The 12500-nt window shown below is 26.1% G+C and overlaps 1 protein-coding gene across 2 annotated transcripts; it reads left to right on the top strand.

Moving 5' to 3' along the window:
* Window positions 1-4719: 4719 nt before the first annotated feature.
* LOC103486726 (probable homogentisate phytyltransferase 2, chloroplastic) lies at window positions 4720-11946 on the top strand. Of its 2 annotated transcripts, none has more exons than XR_537122.2 (10): window positions 4720-4967; window positions 6037-6176; window positions 7159-7305; window positions 7967-8192; window positions 8718-8791; window positions 9087-9179; window positions 9717-9758; window positions 10846-10908; window positions 11487-11519; window positions 11634-11687. XR_537122.2 is itself a non-coding variant. In XM_008444774.2 (10 exons), the coding sequence occupies exons 1-10, from the start codon at window positions 4776-4778 to the stop codon at window positions 11706-11708; spliced, it is 1161 nt and encodes a 386-aa protein (XP_008442996.2). In that variant the 5' UTR covers window positions 4720-4775; the 3' UTR covers window positions 11709-11946. The 2 variants fall into 2 exon arrangements, 1 of the variants encoding a protein (XP_008442996.2); XM_008444774.2 differs by having other exon boundaries at window positions 9717-9834; window positions 11634-11946.
* Window positions 11947-12500: the final 554 nt, after the last annotated feature.

The following is a 12500-nucleotide window of genomic DNA, read 5'->3' as shown; positions in this document are numbered from 1 at the left end:
CGATTGTTTTGATTGCTGGTGATATACAACTTTGGACGTTACTGACAAACTTCGTTGTTAATTATCGATGTCCTATCTATTAACAAATTGTCGTAGTAATCGTCAATGACCAATTGCCATCACACTTGGCAACCAATTTTCACGATGATCGGCGACCAACCAATCGTCTTAAATATTGACAACTGTGACCGTCTTCACCATTGATCAAGACTGTCTTCACCAAGGCTTCCTACACTATTTCCCATAGGTTTGAATAGTATACATCATTCAAGCCCATTGATTACCTTTTGTTTCTAATTCAATCTAAAAAATTGGTCGGCCAACTTCGAACACCACCCTAGTAACTATTGTCGGCCAACCACTAGGTATCATTTTTTAAAACTCCAGACAAATTTCTGGCTACCAACTTTGAAAATTAAGAAAAATGAATTTTTGAATACTTTTTTAACATTTATTCTAAATAACACACTCGATTTAATCACAATAATATATTTTAAAATATACATACTTTTACTGTTCTGTTTTCCTTTTTTTTTGCTTCAGTTTTTATTTCTAATAATAATTATTATTAGATCGTATTTTGAAACTATATCTTTAATTTGAAACATTTCTTTATTTTAGGAGGTTTAGGTTTTTTTTTTGTTATATTTTTATAGATAAAAGTTGATGACCTACATATATTCTGATCTATTATTAAGTATAAATTAAATATTAATATATTTGTAATATAGTAGAATTTGTAAATATATATTACATATAACGTGATTTATTTTTGGTTTAATAACTTTTTTTTTGGTCAGTTAACATGGTTTATTTTTATTTAAATACACACTTTTATTTATACTCTTTTGATAGAAGTGGTTTAAAATTTATTGTACAACAATCAAAACTATGGCTAAATGTAATGTTACTTACTTTCGCTTTTGCATTATCCTTTTGGTTGTGTTTGTTTTGAAACCTATTAAACAATTTTTAACTGAAACTTTTGTAAACCCTATCCTATTACATGACTTGTTATATCTTGTGAATAGTTTGTAATATTTCTTATTGGATCATTTACATCAATGCAATTATAATTAAAATTATTGTTATTAAATATTAAAATTAATCGTTTTTACATTATTTTCATGAAAATAAATAGGTAAAAACTAAAAAAATTAGCTAAATTCAATAATTCAAAACTACCATCCAAACACAAACATCATAAATCAAAATTCTCCACTCAAATCTTACATTCCACAAAATGAGTAATTCTCAAGCATCAAAGCGCATCAAGTAAGCCAACAGCATTTAGGGTTCGTTTGAATTTCATATGAAAAAAATGTTTTTTTTAAGAACACTTTTTTTGAAAAACCTTCTTTTTAAAATGAATTTAAAATCTAAACACTTACATGTTTGGTTGGATCTATTTATAAATGTTTATATGTGAAATTGTATTTGGTTTGTCATAAACTAACAATGTTTATATTTATGTTAAATTACCATAAAATACTATTAAACATTTAAACTAATTTCATAGAGAAATACACACATTTTGATTTTTTTAAAAAAATATATTTTAAAATTAATCGTAAGTTATCTTGAAATTATTAATTTTTTAGTTACTTGAGACGAAACATTAATTTCATATTTTTTGTATTAATTTCTTTTTTGACAATTTAATTTTAGAAACACAAATATTTTGAAACGTAAATACATAACCATAAAGCAAATAATTGATTTCCAAAAATAAAATATAAATAAGATAAACAATTTATTTAACACAATATAATATCAACTAGACAAAAAAACGTGCAATTCGATCACGTTTTTCATTCATCTTCATTTCACGAACCGAACTATCATGTTCTTCAATGACGTCCGCATGATTTCTTTCACATATGCTAAAGGAAAGTAGATTTTGATGAGAGAGTAACATTTACAAATATCTATAATTAAATGTATACGAACACACGTTGAAAAGATATTCAAAATATTAAAAAAAAAAAAAAGAACACAAAGTAAAAAATAAATAGTAAAAAAGAATATAAAAAATAGAGGAGGAAGGATTTATTATTAAATAACAAATAAACCTTTATTCTAAAATTTGGTTACAATATTTCATAATCCATTATCAAACACCAAAATTTATCTTAAGATAAATTATTTTAAAAACTAAACAATTAAAAAATTAATCCAAACAGACAGTTGATCTAGAACCCAAACGCCTCCAACGGAGTTTCGGATTGGGAGAGCTCTGCATCCGTTTAGCCTTGTTAGAATTCTTTCCATTTTCATTTTTCTGAACGGAGACTCGAGTCCTCGTCCCCGTTAAACGACGAGTCTCTTACAGAACACGCACTAAATTAACGACGGCGTTGATGGAGTCCAGTCGTGATCTTGGTTGTAAAGTCAAGCTGTGGACTTACGGAAGTTGCGGTGGTTACTGGGATTGGTGATGAAGACTTTGAAGTCAAAGAAAGTCGACAACAGTCCATTGTCATTATTTGTATTGACATAAATCCACGCACGTTTTTTGACCAACTCCCTCCCTCCCTCCCACCCCATTACCCATTTTTCAACCCTAATACGCGTATTGTATTTTACACCTATCTATTTATTTATCAAGTACTTTTCAATTTTAGGTGAGTTGAAAAGTAATTTATTTAGATTGACTTGTAAAGTCGGTCAGTCTAGTTTTAGTCCTGATTTTTGTTGTTTTAAGTTTGGTCATTGTTAAAGATGATAATTATATGCAGTTTAAACTGCTTTTTGTTATGTCTATATAACTTCTATTTTTACCCAACAATGGGTTTTGGAAAATCAATTTTAAAAAATTTCATGTGCATTTTGTTTAAAACCTTTTATGTATAGTATCTAATATAGCCAAAAACATTTTCTTTTACACTTTTGGTCATGATGGACTAAGGACTATATATGCAAAAGATTGTTTACAACGGCAGATTGGGCCAAAAGCAGTCCTAGCTAGCTAGTTGAGGAGTTCCTAAAATCGACGGTGTCGTCGTCTTCCTCTCTGTGGAATAAGAGAGGTTCCTAAATAACTAAATTGAATATATTTCTCCATCATTCCCTTTTTTGGTTTCTTGTTATTTCTGCAACGACATTTTAGAGACTCATGGTAAACAACAAACTTACGAATCCTCAGACCTACGATAACCTCATGACACATGCACTTACTACTATTATCAAACCCAACATATCTACTTGAATGTCATTGATTATTAGTTAGTTTGAAAAATATCTCACATATGGTTGAAAAAAGTTATTAAAACTATATATTGGCGTTTGAGAATATTGTTTTTAAAAAATTATATATAAAGAAGAAGATTATGCATATACCCCATTGTTTTTGTGTCTATCTTTTGCTTTTAACAGAAGTAATTAAGCATTTGTTTATAGTTTAATTTCTACGTTTTGAATGAATTAATAATTTATTGAATAATTTTCCAATGTTAAGATATGTTGTGAGAAATTTCCACGAACCAATTTCTTTCTTGATTTTCTCACATGTTTTTTTAATTGCAATTTCTGCCCAAAACACTCAATTACAATAACTAATTATTCGTAATATAAAATTCTGTAGACTTCCTTCAGATTCAAGAAAGGTTTTTAAACAAAATAATAATAACAATAATAATAAATAAAGTGAAAAATAACTAATGAAGTAGAAAATCTCAGAAATGATTTTAAAATACTTAAAAAAATCAAACATATATTAATGATGTATGATACTTAAACTTGTACGAGCTCTTTTGTTCAGATAGATTGAATCAATTAACGTATTTTCACAACTTTTACTTTCACTGATATTGTAAATTTTGAAACATCAAACCTAAATGATTTGGAAAGACATTCGTAACCTCGCTGGATCAGATCATGGTCTTCTAATAGCAATCTTTTCAATAATTACTCTCCTTCTAATCTTGCTCGAGAACATTATTGCTTTCTCTTGATCATTTCCTTGGACTTATCTCTAGTCCTTTTTGTATTGGACTATGTATCCCCGTGCTTTATTGAATATTTGTCGGTGATGATGGAGGTACTAAAAGGTTGCCCACCTAAAGGGGATGTTTGGGTGCATTTACCTTATCATTTTCTAAAAATATATATAATATAATTTACTCGAACATGAAGAAATTTATGTCGTGAGACCCAATATGTACTTAGAAGTTAAATTCAAAAGAATTAAAGAAAATTAAAAAAAAAAACTTATGTTTCCAAATATAGTAAAATTAATTAATGGAAGTTAATAGACATATATTGATGTGTATCGTTTGAAGATTATAAAATTTTGTTTTATTAATAAATAACATTTTCAACAATTTTAAACACATGTTTTCAAATAAAAACGAACATTTTTACCTAAAACAAAATGAAGCAAAATATTTACAATATATATAAAAATTTAAGATGATAGAATTTTTACGAGTGATATAATCTAAACTTTTAGTATATATAGTAAATGTTTTCAAACAATTTTATCTTCTATAATAATTAAAAAGAAGAAAGAAAAAACACACAAAGTCTTAAATGGTAAATAACCTAAATGTTTCTATATAAAATAAAAAGAATATGAACAAAATTCATGAAAGAGAAATAGAAATCAAAATAGGAAAGGACTATTTATTCCTTTTGAAAAGTCAAGAGCGAGACTTAACACTTTCTTTATTCATTTTATTGGAGACTATAAATAAAAAACATGACTATAAATAGCCATTTCACTTCTGATGCTTCTTCTTCAATAATAAAAAAACGTTAAGGGTCTCAGTATAATAATGGCTTCGTCTTTGTTAACAATGGCCGTCACCGCCAATGGTACTCAGAGCTATGATACGTCACCGTTCGGTAAACGTAGAATGCCTATTAAACCCCTTAGCTTTCGTCCCTCTCCGGTGCTTTCTGAAGCCTCTTTTAGTCTATTTAGACGCTTCCAAACACCCCTTTCTTCTTCTTCTCCACACCTTCGGGTCTGTATATTACTTACCACGATTCATTTCACTTCTATTATTATTATTATTATTATTATTTTTGCAAGGGAAAAATTACTATTACTATTAGTATCATCATCATCATCATCATCATCATCATTGCTGCTGTTATTGTTATTCTTATTTGTTTTCTCAATATGATGAAATTAGAAGATTTGAATTACGTACAGACTTTTTTTAAGAGTTAATATACACTATATAACTCAATTAAAAGACAAATATTATATTGTAATTTGAATTATGTATAATATTTTGTTTTAGATAAGATAATAAATAAGGTATTTATGTCTCATGATCTAATATTCCAAGCTGATGAATTAATTTTTTGTTTTCATTATACTTGGTCAAGAAATACATCAATGGGTTTCGTATGATTTCCAACAGAATAACAGATAAAATTCCCCTCTCTACATACATTTATAAATATATATATATATATATATATATATATATATATATATATATAATTTGGTCATGCTTACTTGCATCTTCTACTATTGTTTTTTATTCGATTTTGACTTGTGTATTTTTAAAATGTTAATTTCTTTATATTTTCAATGCTTCCTTCTTTTTTACCCATTGAACTTCCATAAAAACGATGAGACAAGAACGATCATTTTGAAAATATAAGAAAATTTAAAATGGAGCAAAGTAAAAGACATGGAAGATCAGGTAACATTTAAACGATTAAATCCACTACTTTTGTTTGATGAAAATTTAGACAAACTTGATATATATATATATATATATATACCACGGTCTTGGTAAAGTTTGTACTTTCTCATATTTAATTATAATAAAAAAGCCTACTCTTTCTCCTACATTTTCAACAACACCAACCCTAAATAATCTGTATATTTTTCCCCTTTTTTATTTTTTTAATATATTTTGGTATGACCGTAAAGTTTGAAAAAAAAGAATGACTATATCACCATATGAAGTTGATAGTTAGGTATGTTTCAATTTAGTGAATAAATTCTATATTTTAAATTTGGAAGTAGCACTTAAATGACAATAAAGTAATTTGGTTGAGTTGAAATATTATTAGGAGGCGAACAGCAGCCAAGCAATGGCAAAAGAACGTAGTGTTGGCGAAGAAGCAAAACCACAAGAAATTTTGGATTTTGGAGGGGCATTATGGACTTTTCTCAGGCCTCACACCTTCTATGGAACTCTTCTGGCTTCATGGTAATCTTTGAGTTTTTTTTTTTTTTTTCTTTTTCATTTTACTACATTATTGTCTTTCATCCAATTTATTTCTTTACTTTCCAGAAATAAATTTATGATTTTAAAATATGATATTGCTTAAATTCAATTAAAGAGTGTAAATTTGAAAAATAAAAATTTATTTTAAAAAAATTTAAGGTGTTTGGTAATTTTTTTAATGTATTTTTTAAAATTGAGATCGAAAAATAATCTATTTTAAAAAAAACATTCAAAATCAAATTTTGAGAAAATAAATTTTTAAACAAAATTATGTATATAAACACTAATAAAAAATTTAACCATGTAAATGTTTAAATTTTAAACTTATTTTAAAAATAATGTATTCTTAAAAAAACATTTCTCCATAGATAATCTAACACACCCTGAAAGATACGGTTTTAGTTGAAAAAAAGGAGACTGTTTTGATTTCGTATTTTATTGGAAATATGAAGATTAAATTTATCAAAATAAGACAAGATAAAGTAAATAATCAAATTAGTACTTTAATTGAAAACTAAATATACAAATGCCTTTTGTTTTATTTTAGGGATATTTTTTATCAAAGCAAAATTAATCAAAATATAATAAAATTTAATATTTTGTCGATAACTATCAAAAATAAATATTGATACAATATAATCTAAAATTTTGTTATACTTTGTAAATATTTTCAATAATTTTTTTACATAGAAAACAGCTGTACAATAATTCTTATTTTTGAAGTAAACAGTTTGAAAAGATAAGTAAAAAACAGTTAAATTTACTTGAGAGTTTTGGTTAAAGTTGTTTTAAAAAGTAACAAAATAAACTAATATATTTATAAAAATAACAAAATATGACCGTATAAAAGTATATTTTTATCAATCACAATACTTTTAAGTTATAATATTTTGCTATGTTGAGATAATTTTCAATTTATTTATGATATGATTATATGAATTTGAGGAATATTATGAACACACAGTTCGTTGGCGGCTAGAGTGTGGATCGAAAATCCAAATCTAATGCAGTGGTCGATTATAACAAGAGCACTTTGGGGTCTAGCGGAGTTACTATGTGGGAATAGTTATATTGTCGGCATCAACCAAATTTATGACGTCGATATTGACAAGTATATTTTCTCTCTTTATAATTACTCATAAACTTCAACCTCATTCGTTATTACTTATTAGATTAGATGCATTTGAAATGAGTTCCTATTTGTTAAATTTTCGTCCATCTATTTTTCGTTCCTTGAATTTATAAAAAATTATGAAAATATATTTTAAACGAACATATGAGTTTGTTAGTGATAAATATCTACCGATGATAGATGATAGTAGTCTATCGGTGTTTATCAATATTTATCACTAATATTATTATATTTATAAATATTTTCGTTTATTTTACTATATTTAAAAAAAACAAACTAAATTGATAGACTAAAAGATTGATCGAAAGTAAAAGACTAAAATTTGATACATGAAAACTATACCATAATGAATTATATTTATATTTTCATGTTAAATATAGGTTAATTTTTAGAAATATAATTATTAAATAATTTTACATTTAGAACTATAGATGATTTTCTATTTTTAAAAATAATAGAGAAATATATGTATACAATTTGGAGGAAAGAATCGAACCTTTTACCTCAAAATTGATTATACAACCTATGTGATATAATAAGTTACCCTCGTCCAATAGTATACATAATTATTCCTTTTGTGTTTATTCAAGAAAAAAAAAAGTGGATATTTGTATTTATTTGTTGGGGTATTTTTTTGCAGAGTAAACAAACCATATTTGCCCATAGCGGCGGGGAAGATCACAAGGAAACAAGCTTGGTTTTTAACGACGTCGTTTCTGGTGGTCGGGGTGTTATCGGCCACGCTTAATTCAGGCCCATTCCTCAGTTCTCTATATTGTTTCGCTCTATTACTTGGAACACTTTACACTGTTCCTCCTTTTAGATTGAAGAAATACCCCATTGCTGCTTTCCTCTGCATTGCTTCGGTATATATATACATATATATATATATTACCTTATTATATATTTTGTTTCTTTCTTCTTCTTTTCTGTTTTACATAACCAACCTTCGTATATACAAAGATTAATTAGTTTGGATTGGGACAAAATGTTCGGAGATGGGATAGATATCATTATCGATGTACATTATTGCCTCTTACTTTCACTTTTGTTCGTTATCAGAGCGTCATAAATAACTATAAATTTAAGATTTAAATTTAGCTTTTAGGTGTTCGTTTTTCACAAATTAATCATGAGACACATGGAGGCTTATATTGAGTGTTTTTAGGGTGCAAATTAGAAGAATGGATGTGGTTCTTTTGATTTTCATTGATTGATTTTAAACTTCTTTTAGGTACTGCATTTAAAGGTATCTCTTCAATTTCAATCTATAATTTTGTTTAGGATTTTCACTCGTTTTTTCTTTAATAGAAAATACTATTAGAGTCTGAATTGTTTTTTGTTAAGCATTTAGAAGTAATCGATGATTTAACATAACCACATTTTTGTAGGTAAGAGGTTTTCTCATAAACTTTGGTGTATATTATGCATCGAGATCTGTTCTTGGACTTCCATTCGAGTGGAGGTAATGCCAATATTATTATTAGAGTCATCTTAAGGCTTCATTTTCATTCTATTAAAAAAAAAATACACACAATAAACAATGATTAGAATTTTGGTGGGTATAGTCTGAATACTTCCAATATATATATATATATATATATATATATATATATATATATATATATATATATATATATATATATATATATATATATATATTATTAATAATAGTGATAATTAGAAGTCTTTAAGAAACTTTAATCAAAATATACCACAAAGAGACGTCTTTAAGATCTTGTATATATAATCCAATGCAGCTCACCCGTGGCCTTTATCACCACGTTTGTTACGCTTTTTGGTTTGGTCATTGCCCTTACAAAAGATCTTTCCGACATAGAAGGTGATCGCAAGTAAGTTTTCGTCTATTTCATTTCGATTTATATTAATGTTCATGCATGAATTTGGATCCACAAATTTACCATTTGATATAAATAAATATTTTTTGTCTTCGACTTCAATGATATAGGGTCGTTGATGATTAAAATTGAATATTTTAATCATATATTTCATGTCAACAAAAAAACGTAGAACATTAATTTATGAAAGGTAAGTTAAATAAAAAGAAAAAAAAGATTTTCCAACACTTATTTACAAGCTTGTGTTGAATTTGGCCTAGAAAGGTTTCTCCTATAGCTCACGTTGAAATATCTCCTAACAAACCTAAAAATGAAACACAGACCCTCAACCCTAAACTAGTTTAAAAGAATATAAAAAACGATAAAAATTTTGAAATAATATTATTTTAAATAACAAAACCAATAAAACAAATAATTTATACAAATATAGAATATGTCTGTTTAAGCACAGATAATAAACTATTATAATATATGTCATAAATAAATGGTGATATTTTACTACATTATTATTGTTATTGATTTTATTTACAGATATAAAATAACAACATTTGCTACAAAGCTTGGAGTAAGAAGGTTGGCGTTTCTTGGTTCGGGAATTCTTCTTCTCAACTATGTTGCTGCCATTTTGGCTGCCATTTTTATGCCTCAGGTTCATATATATATATATATATATATATATATATATATATATATATATATATATTTTTTTTTTATATCTCAGCTTATATATACTTTTCTATTTCATTCGTTTACTAGTCTCCATTTAAGAAAAAAAATTACTATTTTATTTTGGTCAATATTGAACTAATGAGTGTTTTGAACCGAACTCGATTTAAATTTGTATCCCAAGCGTACTAGAAATATGTGTTAACTGTTGCTTTAAAATTTTAAAAAAGTCGAGTTTAAAAACTCATTGGCTAAATTTAATTTATTTATGTTGTTTTTAAATTTAATGATTAAAATATTTATAAGATATAACAATATTTTAAATTTTATTATCGATGACAGACATTAGTAGACATCGATAAGACTTTAATTAATGTCTGTCAACAATCTGACCTTGATATAAATTGATAAAATTATTTCAATGTCTATCATCGATAGATTATGAAATTTGGTTATATTTATAAATACTTTTAACGTTTTCTAAAACAAATTGTCCTTTTAATTTATTTGTTTTTGTTAAAAATACAATTTTGATCCATATATATTGAAGTTTGTTCAATTTTACTCCATGTAATTTTAAATATTCATATTTAATATATAATATACTTACTATATATCTTAAATTTAGTCTCTTATGATTATTATTTTGTATATAGAATTTGTTAAATAATACAATAAAGTCGAAAAAGTAACATGTTACCAAAGTTTATTTATATGAAAGACACCTATTATAGGCAGTAATTTGTTTTAAAGAAATGAATAATAGACTAATAAGGAAGGACGAAATATAAGATTTTATTAAAATTACTACGATAATTGAAAATCCATCATCAAGTAATAAACAATCTCAAACCTTGACACTAAAACAATATTTTATTTTAAGATATAATTCAATTCAAACCTTTACTAAATGAATTCAAACTTCTAATTTTAAAATTGACATGACAAGTTTTAAAGTTTTATAATGTGCTGAATTTTTCAAATTTAATTGTAGGCTTTTAGACGAAGCATATTGATACCCACTCATGCAATTATGGCAATGAGTCTCATTCTTCAGGTTTCTTTCTTCTCTTCCTTCTCTATGTTCTACTTTGGTCTCTTTTTCCCTTTTCATGTACCTTTAAATATGTTTCATACATTCGAAGTTTTGTGCTCACCACAAGGTATTGATTTTTGTATTTGAAATTATACTTTTGCCACTTTTAACTATACTGTGCTTTTTATTTCTTCATTGTTGCTTGTAACATCTTCTTTTATTTTTTATTTTATTTTAATATTGACGAGAAATTGATAGAAAGATTCAAATTATAATATCTTTTTGTCGTCATTAACACATCTATATATATCAATTCAATTATTGTTGCTTTGTTTTACTTTACTTGTAAGCATTTATAGAAGATTGATGTGATAGTTGACACGATAACTTACAAAAAATAATTAGAACGATTAATGGTTGTGTCGTGAATTAATAATTTCACGAGCAATATATGTTAAAATCACAATCTAGATAAAAGTACGATTTATTTTTTAAGAGGAATCATAGTGCGAGGATAATTAATATTATTGGCCAAATCTATAATATAGTTTTTCTTTTTAACACTATCCTAATATTTTTGGTGTAATTTTGTTTTCCAGACAAGAGAATTAGATCAGGCAAAATACACCAAGGTAATTATGTAATTTATATGTTTAATTTAACTAACATCATTATCGAAGAATATAGCATTTTAATAAAATGTTTAGCCTTTATTTTGAGGGTTTTTTTTTTCAATTGATGAACAGGAAGCAGCTTCAAACTACTACATGTTCTTATGGAAGTTGTTCTATGCAGAATATTTGGTCTTCCCTTTTATATAAAATTCTTCTTGGTGTATGGTTCTCTATGTCGGGAGAGTTGGAGAGATTTTGCTATTTACGAACCACTCATAGATGTCAGTACACGTAACTAGAGATAGTGTGATATATATGTTCTTGTAAACTTTTATTGTTAGAATTAATTGAGCGATTATCATACAGTAATTATACAACAACTTAACATGTAAATTCGTTGACTTAAAAAACCTATGGAAGGTGAGTTTAGATTTCAAGAAGTAAACCTCATCAATCTTTAGATCTTTATGTGCACTTGTAGAGAAATTTGCACAATTGAACGAAATGAGTTATTGAAATTTTGTTATTATTGTAATTCATAATATAACGTAGTTTACTTACTAATAAAATGGAAAAAAACTTTACTAATTAAAATAAAAAAAAATTGTAGTTCGAATCTCTTGTACTTTTAAAAGACAAGAGTACAACATTTTAACAAGATGTAAACGACCAATCTTGATGTAAAAACTTGGAATGAGATTTTGTGTAATTTTATGTTTTAACTTACAAATTTAGTTTTTTTATTTTTTATTTTGGGTGTTAAAAAATCTATCGTCAGAATTGGAGTAACGAAAATATTTATTTAATTTTTAAAGTTTGAAAGTATTTATAAAACGTTTTTAATGGTAAAGGATATTTGTTTTTTAAAAGTAATATTTTGGACTAAACTACAAAATTTAGGTACAGTTTTATAATTTAACCTAAAAAATAGAGTGAATTTAGTTAGATCTCAATTGGCATTAGCTTTCAGCTAAAAGGTGGACGTTGGATCCCCTCTGT

Source organism: Cucumis melo, chromosome 4, assembly GCF_025177605.1.
Source record: "Cucumis melo cultivar AY chromosome 4, USDA_Cmelo_AY_1.0, whole genome shotgun sequence".
Lineage (NCBI taxonomy): Eukaryota > Viridiplantae > Streptophyta > Magnoliopsida > Cucurbitales > Cucurbitaceae > Cucumis > Cucumis melo.
Note: the sequence above shows the minus strand (reverse complement) of the source record. Positions and strands in the feature narration are given on the sequence as shown.